This window comes from Centroberyx affinis, unplaced genomic scaffold (genome assembly GCF_046629955.1).
Source record: "Centroberyx affinis isolate AG114_WGS23_722 - 3 ecotype Tasmania unplaced genomic scaffold, CSIRO-AGI_Caff_v1 ptg003129l_1, whole genome shotgun sequence".
NCBI lineage: Eukaryota > Metazoa > Chordata > Actinopteri > Beryciformes > Berycidae > Centroberyx > Centroberyx affinis.
Genome location: NW_027281191.1, coordinates 1 through 26,240, shown reverse-complemented (window position 1 = coordinate 26,240; position 26,240 = coordinate 1). Strand labels below are relative to the sequence as shown.

General features: G+C 40.1%; 1 protein-coding gene across 2 annotated transcripts; it reads left to right on the top strand.

Annotated features, from left to right (window-relative positions):
* Positions 1 to 1,756: 1,756 nt before the first annotated feature.
* On the top strand, positions 1,757 to 22,084 carry sbno1 (strawberry notch homolog 1 (Drosophila)). Of its 2 annotated transcripts, none has more exons than XM_071537811.1 (33): positions 1,757 to 1,862; positions 5,065 to 5,178; positions 5,329 to 5,427; positions 5,562 to 5,789; positions 5,897 to 6,035; positions 8,694 to 8,794; positions 9,025 to 9,121; positions 9,250 to 9,410; positions 12,304 to 12,437; positions 12,581 to 12,671; positions 12,776 to 12,937; positions 13,152 to 13,287; positions 13,445 to 13,550; positions 13,697 to 13,850; positions 13,971 to 14,153; positions 14,378 to 14,475; positions 14,585 to 14,739; positions 15,019 to 15,228; positions 15,339 to 15,512; positions 15,606 to 15,775; positions 15,912 to 16,043; positions 16,202 to 16,337; positions 16,439 to 16,551; positions 16,675 to 16,746; positions 16,837 to 16,936; positions 17,140 to 17,214; positions 17,369 to 17,515; positions 17,796 to 17,890; positions 18,045 to 18,131; positions 18,415 to 18,552; positions 18,649 to 18,725; positions 18,880 to 19,073; positions 19,190 to 22,084. In XM_071537811.1, the coding sequence occupies exons 2-33, from the start codon at positions 5,065 to 5,067 to the stop codon at positions 19,330 to 19,332; spliced, it is 4,221 nt and encodes a 1,406-aa protein (XP_071393912.1). In that variant the 5' UTR covers positions 1,757 to 1,862; the 3' UTR covers positions 19,333 to 22,084. The 2 variants fall into 2 exon arrangements, with proteins under 2 accessions (XP_071393912.1, XP_071393913.1); XM_071537812.1 differs by lacking the exon at positions 1,757 to 1,862 and adding an exon at positions 2,861 to 2,989.
* Positions 22,085 to 26,240: the final 4,156 nt, after the last annotated feature.

Genomic DNA, 26,240 nt, shown 5'->3' with positions numbered 1-26,240 from the left:
TTATCATCAGAATACAGAAAAAAAAAAGATAGCTACAATAGGAAGGGAAGGGCCAGAAACATGAATTTTAAAATGAAATGGGGAGCCTTGTCAGTAGGCTACATACACTGAATTAAGAATAACAGATAGATAAGATTGAGTTTTATGATGGTTAATTTTGCTTTCAACCATGTCCCTAAAAGAGTCTGTGCACATCTAGAGAGTAGAGAGGCTGGAGAGTAGCCTACTATAAACAAATGAAGATGTGGGGAAAGCGGATGTAAATGTAATGTAGGTCTATATGACTGCATCTTGAAAAAGGAACACAAAATTGATCGTACTGTGATGGAAATCATGAAGTAGGGTAAGCACAGTGTTCGCAAAGGATCGAGGAAAGAATAATTCAAATATGAAAGCAGTGAAGGGAGTGTCATATGCTGAATATTCCTTGCATATATTGCATTTGTCACTAACTATGCCATTAGATGAAAAGTCATGGAAAATAAAATAACAGATGCTGTCAGAAGATTTCTGGACATTTCTGATGTTTCTCATGGATGTCACTTGGGTATGCCAATATAGCATATTTGAGACCAAATTTGATCTTCTTGTTTTCATCATAACAAGCAAATAGCAATCTAAATTTAAAAAAAAAAAAGAAAGAGGTAAGAGATGATTGGATGATTTTCTAAGACATTTCAAAGTCTCGGGTGGCACTCTGAATCAATGGGTGGCAGCAATGAACCTCATAATGAACCCTTGGATGCTGTTTACCATTCTGCTCTTAGGTTTATTACTGGTGATGTTTATAGCACTCATCATTGCATCCTGTATGAAAAAGTTGGGTGGTCTTCTCTGTCCGAGAGACGTGATAAGCATATGTATTTATTTATCTACAAGGCCCTCATTGGGAAGCAGCCATCTTATATCACATCTATGCTAGACTGGTCCTTTGGACCACATCATACTCGGTCTAATGACTGGCTTTCATTGCAAGTCGCTAGAGTTTGTACTGAGCTTGGGAGATCTGCTTTTTGTTTTTATGCTCCGACCGCCTGGAACTCTTTGCAGAGCACCCTAAAAATTGATACTTTAGTAACCCTTGGACAATTTAAATTTATGATCACGAACCACTTAACTTCTGTTTGCACCTGTTTTAATTGATTTGTTCTATATCTTGTATCCTGTATCTTTTATTATCTGTACATACATACTTGTTTTAATTGATTGTTTTTTTTGTATCTTGTATCTTTTATTAACTGTACTTATATACTTGTTCGAATTGATTGTTTTCTTTTATTGTATTTTTATTATTTTATATCTTTATACTCGACATCATTGTAAATGAGGGCCAGGCCTCAATGATTTTCTCGGGTTTAAATAAAGGTAATATAAGTTGTTTTCCAATCGCTCCGAAAATGAAGAAGAAGAAGAAAACCCGAAGAAGAAGAAGAGGGATAAGAAGAAGAAGAAGAAGAAGAAGAAGAAGAAAAGAAGAAGAAGAAGAAATTTCATGTCGTCACTTCCTACTGAGACCTCACGGGGTCACGTGACACTGAATTAGCTCGCTGTCTCTGCTATCTTTGCCGTTTGTATTAACATCGTAGAAATGATAACTTTCTCGTCGTTATCAGTTTATTTTCGTCAAAGGGCGTCCGACGGCTGTTCGAAGACCCATTTCCATCGACGCGAGGTGAGAAATTTGACTGTGAAAATCGCAGCTGTCGGGCTGCATGTCACGTGACCAGCATGCGGCTGAGCGTTTGATAAAAGATGGCGTAAGGCGGTTGAAGAGCAGCGGAGCGAAGAGGACAACAAACCTCCAACTGCTGCGTTAACTGGAGCGCCGCCGACCGCGACTTACAGCGGCAGTTAATTGTCAAGTAAGTTGATATCAACGACGGAATTGTTCTTTTAAGACTTATTTAACGTATCAGATCGTAAAAAAACATTCATTTGCCGTTGTGCGGTGATATCTAAAGGAAATTTTAAGTTCGTTATTCGATTGTGGCTGCGAGTCTGCGACAGCAACTCATCTTCGTTAACGTTACTCGCTAACGTTAGCTAGCCACACAGTGACAGTGAATGTGACTGAGCATCGTCAACAACATCAAAACAATGCGAGTGGGTAATTAGCTAGCTAGCGTACCCAGCAACTGTGACCAGGTTGGAAGGACACAACGTGAGATATAGCCCCAAAGTTAGTGGTTAATTTGATAGATGTTTGTACAGTTTTAGCTCGCTACCGATAACTTGATACTATTACGTTAAGTTAGTCGGCATTAGTATAACGTTAGTATAACGTAACTACCAATGCATTAAACATTAACATAACATTAGCTAACGCCCAGCGTTACTCAAGTTAAGTTATGACAGCAAGCAAACCCCAGGAAATAGATAGCGTTACTATGTGCGTGATACAAAAGGAAGGAAGGTGACTGGCATTTGTTACTCAAGTTAACGCAACTAAGTCGTCTAGGTTAATATTATGTATGTGAAGATTTAACCACATGTGTAGCTAGCTACATGGTGCTTGGCCACATTGCTGACAAATAGCTTAGCTAATGTTAGCTAGACATTTGACTTCACTGCCATGTCACTGTCATTAGTGTGAATGTGTTTGAGTTCAGTCAGCTTTCTGTAACTTAGCAAAGCTAACGCAGCTAAGCTACGTACCAGGCCAGGTTAACTGGCATAATAGTGCAGTGACTTTATTCGATGAATGGTTAGTGTAGCTAGGTTGTTAGCCGAAATGTCTCAATAGGTTAGGTAATATGTTTTATCATACGTTGTTACAGTATGATTGCACTCATCATTAGCTGGCTATGCTAACGAAGATTGGGGGGAACTACGTGAGTCGGAGGGACCAGGAAGTTGAAGAGTGCATTGGAAACACGTGTCTTGGTTTGGGTCACTTTGGAACAAGTCTCAGGCTCTCGGTGACAATCCTGGTTTATAAACGTTACTGAGACGAATGGACGGAACATACCTTACTTTGATGTGAATAAAGGTAACTCGATTCGTGATCCAAGTGTTTTACTAGCGTGCGCTGCGAGACGAGAGCCGGTGTGGCATTACATTTATAACGGCATAAACATTTTACAGTCGTTTAGCTTGAGTCACTAGCGCAGTAAACTTGAACAGTGGACGACTGGACTTTTATACTGGCTAAATGTGTAAATTGCATTACATCTTGGATTGATTTTATTCTTTGACAAATCGACTTCAAATTCACGTCGCGCCGCTTATTTGTTGATTCTTCTGCACGTGTGCTACACATGCTGCATTAGGTGATTTTGGTTTGATGTACTACTTGACCACATCATTACTGTGTTTATTTTCCTTTTTAAAATTGTGTTACTTCATTTGCCGTATTATGTGTCAACTGTAATAATGACATTATAGTTATCATAGGTAGGGTTTATTATTATTACCCTCCTGTATTTCATCCAATAGCTCAAGCAGAGATTGGTATCTTTTGTATGTTTTGGCACACAGACCCTCAAGGGCAAACAACTTGGACAAAAGACATAATTTGAGGATTAGCTGGCATCTCCATCTAAGTTAAACCTCCAACTCTGAGCCTTACATTAGTTTGTGAAAAGCTTAGAGATTGGTCAAAATATTACTACCTCTTTATGTAAATGTCAATTTACGGTTCACAGTTGAGTGCCATGTCTTTGTGAAATATTTAACCCATTACTTTTAATTTTTTACTCTTTTACATTTGTTGAACACTCAGAGCCGGTCCTGTCCTCCCTGGGGCCCTAAGCAAAATTCTGCTAAGGGGCCCTCCTACCTGACCCGTGAGCCATGTAAACCATTTGCCATTGCCGCACAGTCACACCTGACACCCCAGTGTTCCCACTACAGTCCTCCCTCCTTTAAAACAGTTTGCTCCATCTGTCGGTCTAAGAATAAGTAGGCCTATACAGAACAGAAATAGGTATAAACAAACAATATTTATTGAATAGAATATATTCTATAGAATCTTAAGATAAGTGAATATTAACATTAACATAAATAAGAAATTGTAGAAAATATATAATGTAGAAAACACTGAGCTTTGGCTCTGCTGCCTGGTAATTAGTCCAGTCCTCACGATATTATACAATTAGCTTTGGCTATACAATGTAAACATAAGCCTATAGGCTATGGCTGCAGCTTTATGTCTCAAAATAGTAAAATAAAACCTATACAGTTGTGTGATTAGCTTGTGGTCCCCACAGAGGAGCGCGAGTTTCATTTTGTGCACGCGCACATGAATGAATGTTCACGCGCGACACGGTTATCTTTTCTGAGCAGCAGTCTATAAACACCGTTGCCCACTGGCGTTTATCAAATGTAATAAATAGTTGTATTTCACTCTCACTTTTGTCAGGCACAAAGTCACAGAACACGGCCCTGGAAGTGGCTGGCAAGCAAGACACAGACAGACCAAGAGATGCACTGCCCAGCTAGGTTAGCAAGACAGACAGACTAGAGAGAGAGATGCACTGCAAGCTAGCACATCAACTTAACGTTATTGTTATTTGCTGACATCAAACTTGGACAGGAGAGAACACAAGTTTACCTGATTGCTGTTCCTGCAATTCACTCTCATGGTGTTTTTTTTCCTCTTTTCATTACCAGAAGGATAGTTCCGCTTCATCTTCATTGAAGTTGTAAACATTGACGCACACTTTGACACAAGGGGGAGGCGGGGCCCTGCGCAACTTGCGTAGTGAGCGTATAGGGCCGCCCGGCTCTGTGAACACTGAATGTCTTGTCCTATTTTCTCCCAAATCGGATGCATGAGTTCATCATGACACCCTTAAATTATTTCACACATTTTCTATAATAAAACATTTGTAGAGGTGGAGGTTGTTTGGTATGCATGCCCTTCTGCACTTGCATACTCTTCCCTATAGTGTATGACAGTGACAACCATGCAGTGAAACCTGCTCATTGCGGCCATGCAAAAATATTTTGTTTTCATTTTATCATTGAACTGTTGGTATGGTAGTTCATTATTTATGCACATGAATGTTGTCATCACTCTATGTTGAAGATATTAATGTAGGGTTATATGCATTTTTCTTGCAGATGGATCCTGGACAGGATTTACTTCTAACAGCCCTAAGCGAGAGTGGCATTTGCCCAAATGATGTGTTTGATGTTGATTCTCAGGATGTTGCACAGCCCTCTACAACCCAGCAAGTAAGATAATCTTAACACGGCTCACCTCAGTGACATTAGAAATTACAGTTTCTTTCCTGCAAGACTGCCTTCATTTTTCTTATGGAAGCAGCTCAAGTGATTTATTTTCATTACTTAATGTTAATGATCTTATTCATGGCCCTCTTCCAGTCTATCTCCATCAGTGCCCTGGATGTTGGTTTGGGGGCTGAGGCAGTGGGAGCTGTTCGAACTGAGACCGCAGCTCCACTCCCCATAGTTACTATCAGGGTAAGATTACAAAACATTTATTTCCACTAAGTATAAAAAACAATGCTCTATTGCAACTTATGTCTTTTTTCTCTGGTATGTATAAAATACATTCTTTCTCTCTAACCCATGTATCTCCATAATATTTCCAACAGCACAAACCTCAGCCATCAACCACCACGTTTGTCTTAAATCAACTGAATCAGTTGCCATCGCTAGGAACTGTTGTGACCAAACAATCAGCTACAAACCCTATCAAACACACCATAACTGTAACCAAGGTGGTACATGTCACTACTGCAGCCCTGCGGGGTTCATCATCGTCCTCTTCCACAAGTGTTCCTCCTTCAGTGTCCACAGTGGTGCCTTCTAACAGAGAGCAGGTATGTGTGTGACAATCTTTTGTCTTAAAATAAAACATCCTGAAAATACTGGACACCACAGAGAATAGCAGTTCCTTTGGTTATGCTGCATTTGATTTCTTTCTCAGATTCAGCTGAAGGACCTCCTTAGGACCGGCAGTGTGAAGGGCACTGGTCTAAAGAGCAACAGTCTGATGGAGCTCATGAAGCTGAAGCCTCCACCTGACATTGCCCAACCAGTAGCTACGGCGACAGCTACAGGCCTGAGTAAGTGATAGAAACATGCTATGAGATTGTTCACATGTCTCTACATGCTGTACCCATTGAACGATACAGGTTTACAAATGGTTTTCAAGCATGATTTCACAGCCAATTGTAAAGGACTGAATTTGGTAACATTACGTGTTCTAAATGACTCAATAGAATTTGGTCAGTTTGCCTAATTTGCCCATTTCAAAGTCAGTTTATAAACCTTTTACAGCCTTGAAATACATGAACTCATGTGTTGTCACATACTGTCAGTATGTGTATTAAAACGTCACACAATACATTTAAATAGGGAAAATATCTGGCTATGAAAATCATAGTTGTCAATTGGTTGGGGTGCACATGGGAACTAAATTATGTTCAGTGTAATCGCGGCTAGTGATTTGGAAAATTACAGGATAGTAGGTAAATCGCATGCTGGTTGTACTCTATGTGCTGTTATTTTCATAATTGGTGAAGTTGTCAAGTAGAGTGGGCAGTGACCACTTGATAGAACAGCGAAAATATGAATTATTTAATGGTAGGGTACTATGTAAGATGTGTCAGCAGTGTGCAGCCAGCTCGTAAACTAATGATGGTAGCCTAGCTACGATACCTACCAGTAGTCTTCTTTGCTAGCTGGTTTACTAATTCAGAATGACATCTCAGTCTGCATCAAGGTTATCGTAAACTAAACCTAAGATGAGAACTAGGTATTAAAAAACACTGTTGTAAACTGAAATTTAAAAATGTGGAAGGAGACTATAGGCCTGGGTGGACAATCATGGTCCATGGAGGGTGGAGAGTTTGCAGATTTTCATTCCAACCAAACACTACACCAGGTGATTTGATTTAACATTGCTTTAACCAACAAGGAGGAACTAATCAGTGAAATCAGCTGCTGTAGTGTTTGGTTGGAATGAAAACCTGCAGACTCTTGGCAGACTCATGGCACATGATTGTCCACGCCTGCTATAGGCCCATGTCATGAAAATGAAAGTGAAACTTTCACGCCAAATGGCTTCTGACACGTTTGTGTCACCTTTTGGCAATGAGAATCCAAAGACCGTACCAAGAATTTTTTTTTTATAACTTTAACTTAACTAACTTAACTTTAACTGTCATACTAGTATTGAAAATATTAGAGGGCTTCATCTAGAGAAAGCTGTTATGAGACCAGCATAATATTACTGATATTAATATTACTGTTTTGATGTTTCCAACCACCTAAAATGGTTCTGCTGTTACAAGACAATTGTATTGATTAATCCTCCTTCAAATTTCAAGAATAGAGCCCTTCAAATGCGTAAGAGAGCATTCCAATTGAGGTTGTGGTGCATGGCCCCCACACCTCCATAGCTGCTGACTTTTCCCACCCAGCTGGCTGCTTTATACCCTTGTGGCACACACTGCATGTAGAATTTCAAGTGGATTGATTTCTATATCATGCTTTTACATTCAGCTGAACTTTTTGATAGGTTAATAACTTGGCCATTTTTGGACTCCCATTGCTTTTCACAAACTAAAGGTATACCTAGTTAATGTGCCTGCCAAATTTCGTGTTATTCTGACCTGTGGATAATGAGAAGTGGCTTTTTTTTTTTTTTTTTTTTTGTCCAAATGGCGGCCAAAAATTTGAAGGACATTATGACACATAAAAATGAGACTTTGTTGAAAAAACTAATACTGAACTAAAACTCTTATCTACTTGTAAAACTAACTAAAATATAAATATACTGTAGGTGAAATATTTGTAGTTTTCGTTATGCAGGGTAAAAGAGAATGAATTTTGGTGGATAATGTTTGGCTGTTTTTGCTGAACTTTAATGCCACCAGATAGCCTAGTCCTGTAGACCTACTTGTTCGACCCCCATGAGCTCCTCCTGCCCTTGGAGGAAGTGCCAGCGTTGTCAATACTATCGCTGTTTCCACAACTCATGTCGAAATACTTGAGGGAAAAGTCCTGTTTGGGATTATTTTGAGCTAAATTTTCTGAATGCAGATTCAGATCGCTGTTGAGTATGTAAGAACATTTCATTTGAGCAGCATGAAACCAAGTGGTCCAAACTTTGAGTTAGTTGAGGATGTATTAGGGCTGAACGATTTTGAAAAAATATCTAATTGCAATTATTTTGACTGATATTGCAATTGCGATATGATTTGTGATATTAGAGGGAATGATAATTTTTACATCCTTATTCTCATTTTCATTGAAAAACGTATTAAAATAATTATGGTGTGATTTTTACGGTGATCTGTACCAAACAGATGTTTTCTTAAGTCTGTGCAATATGATGTGTAGGCCAGGACATCTCTGTAGCATGACAATATTTAATTTAAAATGGTATTTTGACACACATTTCACCTTTAACAAATATTGTGCCTCCTGCGATTTGAAAATTGCAGTAGGCCATATTGCAATTTCGATAAAATTTCGATCAATTGTTCAGCCCTAGGATGTATTAAAACAGAATTATTATTATTGTTATTATGTATTGTTTGGATTACACAATACCTGTTAGAAACATACAAAATACATCTGTTGAAGAAAAATAACTGAGGTTGGGCAGTCTCCCAAGTTTGTGTAATATCAGTGTAATTTTGTAATGCATTAATATTGCTCTTGTGCCACTTTGACCATGCCATCAGTAACACCTGTGGTCTTGCTTGGCCTTTCAGTGGAAATGAACAATGGAATAAAGAAGGAAGGGCTGGGTAAAGACGCTACCCGGATCTGGGTAAACGATGACATGAAAGTACAGAACTTTTCACATTCTCTGGTGAGTATTACATAGTGATTTACAAAGATACAGAATGTTGAGTGCTGCCAAATAATGCGTTGGTACAACAATTACATTGTTAAAAGCACCAGTGGAAAGTTGGTTTGCATCCTTGTTCATAAATTTGTGAACCATTTTCTAGTGGACTTAGGAGATGCTTCAGAGGAGAAGACTTTTGTGTGAAACAGCTGTTACTCACATTCTTTCTCTTCATCTCTGTCTATGTACAGAAACTCCCAGGGATGAAGGAGGAGGATGAGCCTGAAGAGGAAGACGAAGAAGAGTTGGGTCATGCAGAGACTTATGCAGAGTACATGCCCATGAAATGTAAGTATTACTGTCAGTGTATGAGGCAAATTCCTGTCAGTCAACCAGGGTTCAGACACGCATTTTCTTCAGAAAATGCAACTATAGTTTGTGGATTGATACATTGTCTGGTCGGTTTGTCCATCCAGTAAAGATTGGCCTGCGGCACCCTGATCCTGTGGTGGAGACCAGTTCCCTGTCCAGTGTCAACCCCCCAAATGTGTGGTACAGACTCTCCATCCCAGAGGAAACCATTGACCGTGGCTGGCTGTCTGCTCTGCAGCTGGAAGCTATCACATATGCAGCTCAGGTAAACACTTCTATTTCTCTCTCTGGCTTGGGAAGGGTTCCTGCTCTCAGTACATGATTTGACTGCCTGCGAGACTACACTGATCTTGTGTACGGATTACGTCACAGTATACTCTCTTTATAGCTAGACAGTCCGGTTACGAGTAGTGACAATTCAATATGTATTCAGCCACAGTGGGAAAAATGGCAGTGGAAAAATCACAAAAGCAAATCTTTGAGCAAAGTAACTTTCACTTTCAAATTGAAAGTGACATTTGAAACTGAGTTTTAAAATGTAGCTAGCCAGCTGGAGTAGGCTACACGGTCATGTGATATCTGGGAACTTGATGATTCATGTTACACTGTACAGCTGTATAGCTATGGTTCAAGGGTGATTTATTAGACCAGGACCTTGACATTGAATAAATGATTGCGGACATTTTTTTACATGTTGCCAAAGAACAGTGAAGTTACATTCAGGCCACTGGCTAATAGCTAATTCTTTAAATGTAGAAATGCTAATTGAGATGTGCATTAAAGTTTTGTTTTTTTTAATTAAAGCCCAGTTGAAGCACAGTCGGTACAGATTATCCTGTAGTGTGACTGGGCTCAAAACTGGAGACTTTGGCCCTCCTGAAAATTCCAGACCAGGATCTCTAACTTAATCTCATGTGTGACATTGAGCAAGATTCGACTCTTCTCATATTCCAAGAGAGAATTTCCCTCCTGCCTCCATATTGTTTTACTGTTTGGGCTATAATTGCCTCCTAGCTACCGCAATGCCTGCCCTTGACCTCATTCACATGGCGGCCATTTTGAACACTCAGGGTGGGAAACAACAGGACAGCCCACCTCTGGCCTACTGTTGTGTACCAAGATGCACATCATACAGACTTTATAATTTCACAGAGTCTTCCACTGAAGAACATTAGAAACAAATGGATATCCAGTAGGGCTGCAGCTAACGATTATTTTCATTGTTGATTAATCTGTCGATTATTTTCTTGATTAATCGATTAGTTATTTGGTCTATAAAATGTCGATCAGTGTTTCCCAAAGCCCAAGATGACGTCCTCAAATGTCTTGTTTTGTCCACAACTGAAAGATATTCAGTTTACTGTCATAGAGGAGTAAAGAAACCAGAAAATATTCACATTTAAGAAGCTGGAATCGGAGAATTTTGACTTATTTTTCTTAAAAAATTACTCAAACCGATTAATCGATTATCAAAATAGTTGGCAATTAATTTAATAGTTGACAACTAATTGATTAATCGTTGCAGCTCTAATCTCCAGAATCCGGAGATATAGAGTCACACTTTAATATATTTGGCCCATTATCGCTCGCTACCAGAGTCTAGCATAGGTAGACTTCCCTGCTATATCCAAGCGGTCGTTGTGGTTGTTGTTCCTGAGGTTGCTAAGTAATTTGGTAACTGTTAGGTCTATCTGAAGTCCACATTTGTAGTCCACATTTGTGTGTTGAGGTAACGCTATTTTATATACACTCACCGGCCACTTCATTAGGTATACTTGTTCAACTGCTCGTTAACACAAATGTCTAATCAGCCAATCATGTGGCAGCAACTCGATGCATTTAGGCATGCAGACAATGGTCAAGACAATCTGCTGAAGTTCAAACCAAGCATCAGAATGGGGAAGAAAGGTGATTTAAGTGACTTTGAACGTGGCATGGTTGTTGGTGCCAGACGGGCTGGTTTGAGTATTTCAGAAACTGCTGATCTACTGGGATTTTCACGCACAACCATCTCTAGGGTTTACAGAGAATGGTCCGAAAAAGAGAAAATATCCAGTGAGTGGCAGTTCTCTGGGCGAAAATGCCTTGTTGATGGCAGAGGTCAGGAGAATGGCCAGACTGGTTCGAGCTGATAGAAAGGCAACAGTAACTCAAATAACCACTCGTTACAACCGAGGTATGCAGAAGAGCATCTCTGAACGCACAACACTTCGAACCTTGAAGCAGATGGGCTGCTGCAGCAGAAGACCACACCGGGTGCCACTCCTGTCAGCTAAGAACAGGAAACTGAGGCTACAATTCGGACGGGCTCACCAAAATTGGACAATAGAAGATTGGAAAAACGTTGCTTGGTCTGATGAGTCTCGATTTCTGCTGCGACATTCAGATGGTAGGGTCAGAATTTGGCGTAAACAACATGAAAGCATGGATCCATCCTGCCTTGTATCAACGGTTCAGGCTGGTGGTGGTGGTGGTGGTGTAGTAATGGTGTGGGGGATATTTTCTTGGCACACTTTGGGCCCCATAGTACCAATTGAGCATCGTTTAAACGCCACAGCCTACCTGAGTATTGTTGCTGACCATGTCCATCCCTTTATGACCACAGTGTACCCATCTTCTAATGGCTACTTCCAGCAGGATAACGCACCATGTCACAAAGCTCAAATCATCTCAAACTGGTTTCTTGAACATGACAATGAGTTCAACTCAAATGGTTGTACTCAAATGGCCTCCACAGTCACCAGATCTCAATCCAATAGAGCACCAATAGAGCATGTAATTAATCAATGTTTAATTATTGATTAGGATTTCTTCATTTGCATTATACATGTGTTACTGTTGTTTTATAAAATCAATAAACCACGCGAGTCCGTGCTTTGTAGTGATTTTAGAACAGCAAAGAGGCGTTAATGGGCACAAAGCGGAGTACCTAAAACCCTTACAACCATTATAGCCTTCTGAATAGTGACAGCATATTGTGACATGCAGTGTAATTAGTCCAATCTTGTATGCAGTGACTACACTTGACTCCAAATTCAAAACTTTATTGAAAGGAAAAATTATGCATTTTAATTTGTAATTTGCAGTGAATCTTGGTTCCCTTTGTCATTTTATTACAATGCTAAAATGTTATACCTTCCTGTGTCTTTCTACCACAGCAACATGAGACATTCCTCCCTAATGAAGATCGAGCTGCCTATTTGATAGGTGATGGAGCTGGTGTGGGAAAAGGCAGGACCATTGCTGGGATAATCTATGAGAATTACCTTTTAGGCAGGAAGAGATCACTTTGGTAAATATCACAAATTCCTCATGATTTTGGACATTGGGGGAAACTAACAAGGCAATGTTTGATAAGAAGTCCTGAAAACTCCATGCAGCATGACTGACCCCACTTTTGTTCCCTCATTGTATACATTCTCCTCTGCTGTTTAGGTTTAGTGTCTCAAATGACTTGAAGTATGACGCTGAAAGGGATCTAAGGGATATAGGAGCGAAGAACATTCAGGTTCATTCACTAAACAAGGTAAGATACTTGTATGATACATAGCTCAATAAACAATGAGAGATGTGTTACTGCCTCGCTAATGTCAAAGTGTTAGTTACTGATTTCCAGTTTTTAATTTTCAGTTCAAATATGGCAAAATCTCCTCTAAACACAATGGGAGTGTGAAGAAAGGTGTGATCTTCGCCACGTACTCTTCCTTGATAGGAGAGAGCCAGTCTGGAGGGAAGTACAAGACCAGATTTCAACAGCTTCTCCACTGGTGCGGGGAGGACTTTGATGGAGTTGTATCCTTTCATGGAAGCTATATGAAGAACCTAACAGCTAGTTTAATAGATGTGCTCAGAAAATAATGATAATTTTGTTCTATTTTTCCTACCTATGCAAAATCTACAGATTTATATCTGTTGCTCTTAACAGCACTGAGGTGATTGCAAGAATATCCTTTTAGCTTTTCCTCTCCAGAAATGTTAATGGCTTTCTTTAACATGATGTCCTAAGATCGTGTATGATGAGTGTCACAAAGCCAAAAATGTGTGTCCAATTGGATCGTCCAAACCTACTAAGACTGGGCTTGCAGTGTTGGAGCTGCAGAACAAACTTCCCAAAGCGCGGGTGGTGTACGCTAGTGCCACAGGTGAGTGGACATGTAATCAACTGAAATCCACAAAAGCCTAGTGGATAAAAGATGGTCCTACTCGTTGAATCGGTTGGCACCCTAAATTCAGGTGGAGATGGTGTGAACATGTATGAACATGTAAATTGTTAAATTTTTGTATTTTTTTTCCATCTAGGTGCCTCTGAACCCCGGAACATGGCCTACATGAACCGGCTGGGCATCTGGGGTGATGGAACCCCCTTCAGAGAGTTTGGCAATTTCATCCAAGCTGTTGAGCGCAGGTAAGTTTTTGTATTTGTACATGATGGAAAGATTTCCAAAGAAAGGAGCAAAACAATGTCCATGGAATGATGATGGGTGGTGTTGAATTGACAATCTCAATGATTCAGTCCTTTTTTTTTCCTACATATTTCCCCCTGCATTTTAGAGGTGTCGGTGCCATGGAGATAGTTGCTATGGATATGAAACTGAGGGGGATGTACATTGCGAGGCAGTTGAGTTTTACAGGTGTGACTTTCAAGATTGAGGAGGTTCCTCTGACTCAACAATACATCAAGATGTACAACAAATCTGTGCGGCTGGTAAGGACCTGAAAATAAGCTTGTGGAATTACATTGTAAGCATATTGTATTCATTCTCCTTTTCATTTGTGCTTGCAGCGAATTAATTGATTTATTGTGCTGTCCTCCTGCCTGTTTCAGTGGGTGAGTGCACGCGAGAAGTTCCAGCAGGCTGCTAACCTGATGGATGCAGAGCAACGCATGAAGAAGTCCATGTGGGGCCAGTTCTGGTCTGCTCACCAGAGGTTCTTCAAATACCTCTGCATTGCTTCCAAGGTCCGCAGAGTGGTCCAGCTGGCCAGAGAGGAGGTCCAAAATGGAAAGGTGAGATTCGTTTTGTAAAACTTGAGTATTTCATATTTGCACATCCACTCGTGATGGTTAAACCCTCAATAACAATATGATGTGAAAAATTACAATAAAAAGACCCTGATCAAAAAAAAAACCCTCAATAACAATAATCTGGGATTTCTATGTACAGCAGTTATGCTTACTGCTGTCCTCAGTGTTTGTGTATGAATCATGTTGACAGTCTGTTTCTTCTACAGTGTGTGGTGATTGGTCTTCAGTCAACAGGAGAGGCACGAACACTTGAGGCCTTGGAGGAAGGAGGAGGAGAGCTCAATGACTTTGTGTCAACTGCAAAGTAAGGATTCACTTTAACCCAAACTGAAGATTCATCTTTGCACACAATTTGACAAAGAATACTGCATGCTGTCAACACAACAGTTTAACTAACCCTAACCCTTTTTTAGAGGTGTGCTGCAGTCCCTGATTGAGAAGCACTTCCCAGCTCCTGACAGACAGAAGCTCTACAGCCTGCTAGGCATCGACCTCTCAGCCAAGAAGACCCCCTCTCCCAGTGACACTGCAGCTGAACCTTCTCAACAGAAGGGCAAGAAGAGGAAAGGTAGGGAAAATGTCAGCTAAAGTTGACTGATTAAAACTGTACCCGTCATCATAGTTTATTTTTCAGATTATTTAGTTCCATATTCCATATTGACTAATGATGAGGGCACAACACATTTATACCCTGTTTTGAGATATAATTTGGTTTAAGATTATTGAACCTGAGCTGGTGTTAGAAGTTGGGAAACTAACTTGTGGCTGTATTCTCATGCACAGGATTATGTGGCTTTAAAAAAAAAAGTTTTTAATTTTCTCTCATTCTATATGATCGCCCCTCCAGGTTCAGAAGTGAAAAAGCAGCCAAAAAAGAAGCATCGCAAGCATGCCGGTCTGTCTGGGAGCAGCTCAGAGGAGAGCCAGTCAGAGGAGTCAGACAAAGAGTCTGATAAAGACTGCGAGAGTGATGACAGCTTCAAATCTGTCAGCTCAGCGGATGATGATGATGACTTCAACCCATTCAGAGATGAGTCTGATGACGATGAGGAAGATGGTGAGGATTCAGGGGGCTGCGATTAATGAATTAAGACCTTTGTATAGAGGGGTCATATATTATAGTCTATTCAGTGCTCCCAACAAACCTTTATGCCCTCCTTTGCATAGATCCATGGCTGATCAGAAAAGAACCAAAGAAAGGGAAAGAGAAGAAGAAGAAAAAGAAGAGAAGGAAGAGTATTGACCCAGACTCTATTCAAAGTGCCTTGCTAGCCTCTGGACTGGGCTCCACCAGACCTGCTTTCACTGCCTCCATTATCCCCCCTAGCACGCCTGCCATAGGTAAGCACGTTGCCAGATTTAATAACAGAAGTACATGCACCCTTGTTTGGCCTTTGGTGTGTAATAGATCCCTTGTTTGTGCTTGTCCATAAGTCAAGGCAGAGAGTCACGATAGCTGCCTGACAAGTCAGGACGCAGTGGAAGATGCCCAGCAAATGAAGAGAGATCTGCTGGAAAAGCTTGAGAAGCTAGCTGAGGATCTACCTCCCAACACTCTGGATGAGCTAATAGACGAGCTGGGAGGACCAGACAACGTGGCAGAGGTATTAACATTTGTGGTCACCACTCTGTGGCATTAAATCCCGTTCATATTTTGGATAGACCCACATCAGTATTTGGTTGTACCTTGAACACCAGCATTGGTCTAATCACTTTACTGACTCTTCAACTTTGCTACAGATGACTGGCCGTAAAGGTCGTGTGGTCAGTAATGATGATGGCAGCATCTCCTATGAATCTCGTTCTGAGCTGGATGTCCCAGTGGAAATCCTCAATCTCACAGAGAAGCAGAGGTTTATGGATGGAGAGAAGGTAAAACCAATGTTATGGAAGAAGGGGGGATCTGTAGGCTTTCAGGCACATGACAGTAGATTTTATGGCTAGTGCATGATTTCATAAAAACAAGAGTAATATGTATATATGTATAAATAATGTGAAAAGTGATCATTGCTGTCTTTCGTTCCATCCAGAACATAGCCATCATCTCAGAAGCTGCCAGCTCAGGTATATCCTTGCAGGCTGATCGGCGAGTGAAGAACCAGCGGCGGAGAGTCCACATGACTCTCGAGCTGCCTTGGAGCGCAGACAGAGCTATACAACAGTTCGGTCAGTAGACACTCGGCCTTGGGTTCTTTGTGTGACAGCACAACTAGACAAAATGCATGGTTCTCAATGTACCAGACTTGTTTTCTCTGTTTATTTCTCAGGGAGAACACACAGGTCAAACCAGGTCACAGCTCCAGAATATGTCTTCCTCATATCGGAGCTTGCAGGAGAGCAGAGATTTGCATCCATTGTTGCCAAAAGACTTGAAAGCTTGGTAATGGCCCATTGCATTTATGATTTAAAAATAACCTTTTTTGGATGAAAGTGAATATCTGAAAGTGTAACATTTTAACTAAATATAAATTTCCAACTATATTTGTATTACTCTTTGTAACAGGGTGCTCTCACTCATGGAGACAGAAGAGCAACAGAAACAAGAGATCTCAGCAGATTTAATTTTGACAACAAAGTAAGCAAATTGAGCATGTGTCTATGAATAGATTTTATTTTGCCGTTTTTATTTGCCAGTGACTATAACCCTCTTTTACCTTTGCCACAGTATGGCAGAAATGCTCTGGAAATTGTGATGAAGTCCATCGTAAAACTTGATTCTCCGTTGGTGTCTCCACCCTCAGACTTTGAAGGGGATTTCTTCAAAGGTATGAGTCATAGGGCTTTTCCAAACAAGGCAAGGAATTTATTTCCTTTTAGTCTGGGATTGCAACAATCCATTTTGTTTGTTATACCACTGGTTCACCCTGAAGATGTTGATAAAATTATTGATTTCTGTATAAAAATATATCTATGGTTATTTCATAATTATTCATGCCTCTGAGTAATAACCTGTCTGTTTCTTCTCTAGAAATCCAAAGTGGATTAATAGGTGTGGGTCTCATAAATGTGGAGGACAGAACTAGCACACTGTCACTGGACAAAGGTGATTCCTCTTTTTTTTTTTTCTAGAAAGATGAGAAGAATTTGTTGTTGTAACACAATTCTGGCTGTGAATGTTTCATAGCAAAATTTGTACAATGCTGCAATTGTCTAAATACTCAAATTAAGCTAATGCATGTATTTCCTCACTATTACAGACTACAACAACATTGGAAAGTTCCTGAACCGTATTTTGGGCATGGAGGTCCAGCAGCAGAACGCCTTGTTCCAGTACTTCGCTGATACTCTCGGTGCTGTTATTCAGGAAGCCAAGAGGAATGGCAGATATGACATGGGCATTCTGGGTAAGATAAAACTGTTGTTGCTCCTGATCTCGTTGAACCATTTTCACAGATGCACAAGCAAGGTGATGAGGGGGTAAAAGTGGGGTGAAAGGCCTTCTTTGAGCTATGGTAGATTTGTAGATAAAGGGTACCTACATTAAAAGCAATTTTCTCCTATTTTCTAAAATCAGTTGTCAGTCTCTGTCTTGACATGTACGTTTGGTTCCCAGTCTTAAATTGGAGGCAAAACACTGGGTATCTAATGTATCTGATGACCTTGCTCTCCTCTGTCTTCTACCAGATTTGGGCTCTGGTGATGAGAAGGTGAAGAAGGTAGACTGCAAGAAATTCCTAACACCAGGCTACACCACATCAGGACATGTTGAGCTCTACACAGTATGTCAAATTGTCATATACATGCCTAAACTACTAATCTGTCATTTTGACTATATTGTTGCTTTTGGGTACATGTCTTGAATATATAACTCAGATCAAGTATTGCATCACAGTATCAGTACTCAACTTTGTACCTGTGTACCTCTTTTCCCAGGTCAGTGTGGAGAGGGGAATGGCATGGGAAGAAGCCACCCATGCCTGGGCAGAACAGAGCGGACCAGATGATGGCTTCTATGTACAGGTACAGGGGGATATTTCTCACTTAAAATTATCCTTGCAAACTTTGCACTGGCTACAGTAACAATCAGTGGAAGTTAGTGTTGAGTGACATTGATGAACAGTATCAACAAACATGATTACTTGATTCAAAAAGGAGTTGGTCTGATTGGAACAAAACAAACCTCCTAATTTTTGTGGTGTCTTTATTTGTCAGATTTTATGTATTTTGAGTGGAGTATAATATTCTGCGCAATCTTGCAAATGTGATTTATACTCCTGAAGTACAACCTGTATTTCATTTTCAGGTGAGGAACAACAAGAAAACGGCCATATTGGTGAAAGAGGTGAATACCAAGAAGAGGCTGTTTCTGGTGTACAGGCCCAACACAGGCAAACAGCTCAAACTGGAGACGTACACAGACATCAAGAAGAAGTGTAAAAAGGTTAGATAACATCGTTGACTAATATTGTTATAAGAGAAAAGTGCCAAATGTAAGGCTGGCTTGATTTATTTAATCATGATGTTTTTGCTCTGACAGGTCTTGTCAGAAGATGCCAAGCAACACTGGATTGACCAGTACAAGTCTTCTGCAAAAATCTGTTCTCATGCATATTGGTATGTGCACTAGAGATTGATCAAATTTAGTCCTGGTTTTCACAGACATTTAAGCAAAACCGTCATGTCAGTCAGTCAACCTAAATCAGTGTCTGCTTTTATCTTCTGTCATCATAATGTCTGTGTGTGTTCTTGTGTGTTCCTCTTCCCCCAGGCGTGGTAACTGTAAGAAAGCGTCAGTGGGTCTACAGTGTGAGATTGGTCTTCGGTGTAGGACGTACTACGTTCTGTGTGGCTCCGTGCTCAGTGTGTGGACGAAGGTGGAGAACGTGCTCGCCTCAGTCAGTGGAACCAATGTAAAGATGCAGATTGTTCGCCTTAGAACAGAAGATGGACAGAGGATAGTTGGTAGGTTGAAGGACTGATGGTTTGACATTTAATATGTATTAGAATATTTCAAAGACATTGGTCTTACAGGCTGTAGGCTTAGAGATTAATTCTGAAGCTTTTATTGTATTTCACAGGACTGATCATTCCAGCGAACTGTGTGTCACCCTTAATCAACATCCTTTCAACATCGGACCAGAGCCAGCAGCTTGCTGTGCAGGAGCAGCAGAAGTGGCAGCAGCTTCACCCCCAAAGTCTCAGTCATGCACCCAACACATAGTATGGCTGGACCACTCAGCTCCATGGGGTTCAGCCCCATCTCCACACCCTGAGTTCACGTCCCAACCTGAAGGGATTTGACTCCACCAGTCTCCATCTCTGCACTGCAAGCTCCAGTGCCACTATCCCTCATCCTGCACCCTCTCGCCCCCCAATAGTTTCTGAGGGTTAGAGGTATCATACCGAGCTGCGTATTCTCGGATGTAAAGCAGTGGCAGTACAGAGAAAAGATTTCAGGGTTTTTTTAATCTCCAGAGACTCTGTTTTCACCTAGAGAGGTTTGATGGTGACTTATTAGTCCTCTGACATTCAGAGTGAAAGATTTGAGATGCATTGATCAAGACAGACTGGACATAAGTTGAAAATAAGAAGGCATGATGGCCTGCGGCTGTTCTATTAACCTGCTTCCTCACCCCCGCTCTAAGCTGTTTAATATATCCTGTGCCAGTGTTTTAGTCAAGACCAGCCCAAATGAGACCAAGACCTGTTGTACTTAGTCGAGACCAAAGGTGGTTAAGACAGACTAGTACAAGTCTTTCCCAGGACTGAGAAATACTTTGCAGTTCGTTTAGAAATTGTTTAATGCTAAACTACAATGGCATATTTAGACATGATATAGACTATACTCATACACCTAGGCACAAGAAAATGTTTATCTTCATACAAAATAAATTCATCATTCCATAACCTTTTTATTCAGTACTACTCTAGTGAAAGAATAACTTACTTGATTTAGTACAAAAGTGATGCAGACCATTAGTCTTAACAGCTGATTTTTGATTTTTTTTGCTGTTCTGAATCTAGCGTTTTTAGTTAAGACCAAAATGTGATTGCTTATTCACCAGCCACTTTGGTATTCGTCTCATTTTATTTAGATTTTTGTCTTCATCTTGCACATGGGTCTCAAATTTGTCAATGTTCCTAGTTTTTTTTTTTTAAATACATAATCTTTCTCTGTCAAAGACTGTTTTCATATTTCAAGACGGCCTGGTTGACCATGTTGTTCAAAAACGTTAACGGGCAGGAGATGGCCAACTTTCCCGTTGTAGGATTAGGTAATTGTGCACCTTTTACATTGCACAAACCGTGTTGTCAGATTCAGAAGATTTGCCCCCAGAGTTATAGCGTCAGCTGTCTAGTTGCACTAGATCAATGTGTTGTATCTCTTACAAAAATCTAGTACAAAGGAAGTCATTCTTTCACTGAAGTAATATTGAATCAGTAAAGTTTGAGGAATGATGAATTGAGTTTGCCAGTATCAACAAACATTTTATTTTCTGAAAATGGGTATTATGCTTATGGAGTAAATGGGCAACACTATGAATACATTACAAATACAAAATAAGTTTGTCTTTGTAGTTGAATGTTAATTTACCCAATTTAAAAGATTTGTGCTGTATTAACCAGTCTTTGAAAAGACTGTACTTCTTGACTTGGTCTTAAAGGTTGACGTTGCCACCTTTGGTCTTCATCTTGACTACAAAACTGTCATTAGAAGGAGAGGAAATATGTTAATAGAATCAAAAAACAAAGAAAAAGAGTTGAGGAATTTTGAGAAATTTGAAACACATGTCCAAGACCAGACTAGCTTTTTGGTCTTTAAACAGGTCTTGAGACCAAGACCACTCTCAAGCACTGTGCTGGACTTTGTCTAGTGACCTCCAAGACTGAATTTTCCACAGCAGGCTGGAACAGCTTTGTTTTTTGTTGGTTTTTTTTGTTGGTTTTTTTGGTAATGGACACAGGATTGTGCTCAGGGGTTAAACTATTCAAAGACCCTCTTTGAAAAACATAGAAAAGCAAAAGGCATTTACGAAATATCTGAAATGCATGACCATAATTCAAATGCTTCCTTTCCACTTCTACTCTGACAGACGTGTCACTCTTTTTCACTGTACTTTGGCTGTATTTACAGCCTGTAACCTCAGTACATGTTATGAACACATCTCTCTGTAATTCCTCTGCTTTCTTGAGCCGAGTTTAAATTAAGACAGACATAATCAGAGTGGATAGCTTCTATTGCATACAGTACCTCTTCTGTTGAGCAAATATTGTTGAACGCCATTGCCTCTACAGTTCTATATTGCATTATAGATCTGCACTGGAAGGGACAGACCAAAGTCTGGCAATATGAGCTGTCCTAATAGTTGATGATAAAAAATAGGAAGTATTTTATATCGCAGAAATATGCTCAGACACATCCTTAACCTGTGGATTCATTATTGTTATTTAAGTGTGCGTATCCTCTCCTGTTATTGATTGATATGCATTTAAAAACATTAATAATTGAAATGGGAAGCAGGATTTTGTCTTTGTATCATACCAGACAATGTGTATTTTGTACGCTTTGTAAGGGGATAAAAGAATTGAAATTCTGCAATGCAGCACATCCCAATCGTTGGACAGTAATGGGAGAAACCAAGCGTGTTTCTGGAAAATAAATCCATTTCCTTTCACTGAAGCGCAAGGTGCTCTCTCATAGGAAAGCAAATCTTTTAACTGGAATGTCCAACATATACATAAGCCAATGTCTGATGTTTTTATTTTGACATTCAATATGTTATGTACATGGGCTGCTGACTTTGTAACAGGCTTTTTGAGTGCTGTAAATGTGATGAGAGGTGGGCTGTTTTGAAGTTGAAACACTTGAAGGACTTTCCTTTTATCATTGCACGAGTTGCACTACTGACCGAGTTGTACAAAAAAACTGCATTACATGAGTGCAATGACCAATAAAGCTTGGTATACTTCTATCTCTGATTACTATGATTATTGTAACGCAGAACTACACCCTGCCACTAGACAAATATACATTTATAAGTAATATGACCAATAGCCCTACTCCTGGAATCTGCTCGCCAGCTGTAATGAAGTCTATCTGACTCTTTCTACCATTGATTGCTGAAATTGAAACATTTTTTGCATAATCCCAATTAAATCTAGATGAGGTAAAATAAACATCATTACCCACATGGGGACTAATGATCTAAAACAAGCCAGTTTTCATCACAACTTCCTGCCAGTCATTTTATTTTGGCTTGTTCCTGCCACTTTTGGTCAAGAGTCTAGTGAGTTCTGCAAGTCAGGTAATGTATGGTCAGATCAATAAAAAATTAAAAAATATAGGAAGTACAAACAAGGTGATAAACTCACTAAGTTGCAGTTTACTGACATTAGATTTCCATTAGTGTGTTATGTCTGACCTCTATTGTCATACTCGCCCACTCTACTGGGACTTTATTTCCAAGCACAGGGCTTAGAGTTGCCAAACAACCGGGGTGTTGAGGTCAAGAAGACTCTCAAAGAGAATAGCAGATTTCTCTCTTTCCTCCTCTTCTTTCCCTTGGAGAGGCCAGATTCCTCCAGATTTCCCACATTCCTTTACCCATTTTCTGGGGTTGCCAGGTCCCTCCTCTGCTGCATTTCTAAAAAATGACATCAGGTCACTCCCTCACTTCACCTTTTGAATTTTTAGTCACTGCACCTAACTTTCAGTGAGGTGCTGTGTCCCTTGTATGACTCCGAACCCAAAGTCAGCCAGGACGCCCTTTACAGAGAGAACAGCTTCTAACACCTATCCCCCCTTTCCCTCCATTTCCATCCGTGCTTCTGCATCTCTCTTTGCTACACTGCAGACATGGAATCAACAATATTTCATCACTCTCAATGTTTTCCAACCCATCCCTTTCTTCTGAGGTCACTTTGACTCCTTGCAGTGAGATTTATGCTCAAATTGAGCCAATCAGAACACCAAATCTCTCTGGTGAATTGCACCTTAGCCCAAGCTACCTATGCTCTGACTTTTTAACTAATATCACTTCACCCACACAAATACTGTTCACAAATTAAACACAGTTAATGCAGGAAGGAAAAAAGGAAAAAAACATGAGATTTGAGTATTGTGGTGCTCTGCTGGTGAACCCCATTACAGATGACTTGTTGACAAATGAGCCCTGTACGTAGCCCATCTTTAATTTTGTGTCCCCGAATGACACGGTACTAGAAATGTGCTCATGCCTGCTGTTTATTATGAAATGTTTTCCATTTCCACACTTTGGACTTTAAGCTGCATAGTCTGTAGGGAGTTCCAACAGGACACCCTGCAGCAAGTCAGTTAGCCTACCCACAGTGATATTGAATGAGGTGCCTCAGAGTTGCGACCATTTGCTCACACCTTCATCAATGTCATTGTTCACCCAGTTACCCGAGACTGCCCTCCAGGATATTAGTTTTGCTACAGGCTTTAAGAGGATCAACAAGGGTGAGATTTCCTTCCCTCACTCAGAACCCCCAAATCCTCCACATAAGCACAGGCATGGTTTACGCTTCCAGGTTGGTTCACGTGTGTCACAGTTAAACTTACTCATGATCTGAGGTCAGAGCTTCCAATTTATCCAGGTATCCATGGCAACTCTAGCTGACCTATCAGCCGGGCATGAGAATGAAATATAAAGCAAGAAGATACCTCTCATTTTTCAAGCAGCTCATGTAAAGAGACGGGCAGAATTCAAGAGCGCCCCACATGGAGCCACAGCAGGACAGGGACAGTTCAGCTCAAAACTGACAGGCACAGCTCACAGGTCAACTGTAAAACCATACTGCTGCTGTTGTGACCATGGTAAACACTCCATGAACACCTTCACCAACTTCAAACATTACACCTACTTCACACACTGGAGTGTAACCTGAAGAAGAAGTGATGCAAGACTTGCAACAGTATAAGGCTTGCAAGTTACGCACTCGCATCTACAGACTAAGAGATCATGATGTGCAGCATTTATTGGGGTCTTGTAAGTCAGTATGACCGCTTACGCTATATTCTTTATTCATAACATGGTAAATGCTCTATTTTAGTTCTCCTTAACTGTAGCACGGCCTTTGACACTGATGATCACAACATTTTAAGTGACTGATTTAAAGATTTAGTGGGAATTACAGACACTGCTCTTAATTTAGTCATATTCTATGTCTCACATAGGCAGTTCTCTGTTGCCTTGGCCGGTTCTATATCCAGCTCTGTCCCGTTTTGTTCTCTATTTGTAAGTTCTTTGTAAGTTATGTAAGTTGTGCGAGGCTGGAGAAGCTACTCACAGCACCAGTTGGAATGGATGAGCAAAGGAAGACCATTGTGTCCTTGCTATTTCACTTCCAAATTCATCTTTCCCACATGACAGCCAATTTAGGACTTCTGCCAAGTGGTTGGAAGCGACTGCCTGACAAGGGCTAGTTGGTAAATCCTGTCAGGCAGTGACTTCAAGGAAGCAGAGATCCTCGTCCTTCACAGCAGAAGTGCTTTCCCCCGACATTCACAGTCTCAAAGCTGGCAAGCTACAGTATCCACCAACACTTCTCCTGTCCCTCCCATCCAAATGTGATAGGACAAGCTAGTTGATTTGAGTGGGAGGTTGCCTTGGACACAGCACAGGCCTTACCCAAACAAGTTCTGCTTATGACAATGTAGTGAAACACAATACTCGCAGAAATGCTATTGTTAATATGCACATACTGGCGACTAGTAAACAGCTTCATACCGGAGATAGTGAATTATCTCCCATCTTGTCTAACTGGAAATGCTGCAGCAAGTCAGTCACCTGACTAGCAGTAATAGCCTAGTAAATGAGTAAGTGTTATCAGTAGCCAATAGTTTGATTAATTATGTTTGGTCTTCATAATGTTAGATTGCTGAACAATTAGTCTTTTAGCTGTAGTGATTTTATTTACTGCTCTTAATTTCATTGTATCGACAGAAACATTACCAAAACCAGAACAGAAGTGAATTCTGGTAGATGCTCTATGTAGTTCTCATTAACCTTAGGATCACCTTTGACACTGGTATCAAACAGCAGTGCAAGTCTTCTCTTTATTATTGGTGACAAAATTGTAGAAGAGGTATATACAAAAATACAAAAGGTAAAAATTAGGGAATAGGTCTCTTTATGAGGTAGTAAATAAATAAGTAAGTAAATAAGTATAATAGCAATAATAACCACAAAAATAATAATAATCTATAATCTTTTTCAAAACAGAGGTTAGGAAAGTGCTTAACAGACAGGCAATAACAAGAAACACAACAGAAAAACAGCAATAGGTTGAAAAAAGTAGTATTAAATTGCTATGTATTATATAAGGATGTTGTCTTTTAAGGAAAAAGCATAAATCAATGTTTCTCTGAAAATGTAATATACATTCACACACACACACACACACACACACACACACACACACACACACACACACATACACATATCTATCTATCTATCTATCTATCTATCTCTCTCTCTCTCCATATACATATACATGTATACATATACATATATATATATATACACACACACAGATATATACGTATATACACATACATACATACATACATACATACATACATACATATTACTCCATATATACTGTATATATATCACTCAACCACTGGGGTACATGGTGTATGTATATATATATATATATATATATATATATATACATACATACATACATATATATATATATTTATATATATATTTATATATATATATCACTGGGGTACATGAAAAAAGCCAGGACCCCCATCGAGCCAGCAGGTCATGACGCTGAAAGCCAGGATTGGGCCAGAGCCCTAACCCTGTGTGTCCACCATGTGGTCAAGGGAGTGATGGGACATGAGGGGCGTCCAACCGGACTCCTGATCCCATTTGAATGGAAGAAGAGCGGATCCCTCGCCACATGCCTACAAATTAAGAGTGGATCCTTTTGTAACTAATTTATTTATTTTTTTTAATTGTAAAAAGTATAGACTCATATCAAGGAAGCAATGGATGCGCCCCCCCAGACAAAGCCAGGTATCTAAAGTGCTACTGTTCTTGTTTCCCCCTACTCCGTTATGGTGGAAAGCAGTGTGCATACTTCATTGATAAA

What these genes read in the sequence shown, in the direction of transcription:
- sbno1 (XM_071537811.1), top strand. Translation starts at nt 5,065, where the DNA reads ATGGATCCTGGACAGGATTTACTTCTAACAGCCCTAAGCGAGAGTGGC. An exon ending in GGCGACAGCTACAGGCCTGA is followed by an intron (nt 6,036 to 8,693) that starts GTAAGTGATAGA and finishes TTGGCCTTTCAG; the next exon opens with TGGAAATGAACAATGGAATA. An exon ending in GGCAGGAAGAGATCACTTTG is followed by an intron (nt 12,438 to 12,580) that starts GTAAATATCACA and finishes TCTGCTGTTTAG; the next exon opens with GTTTAGTGTCTCAAATGACT.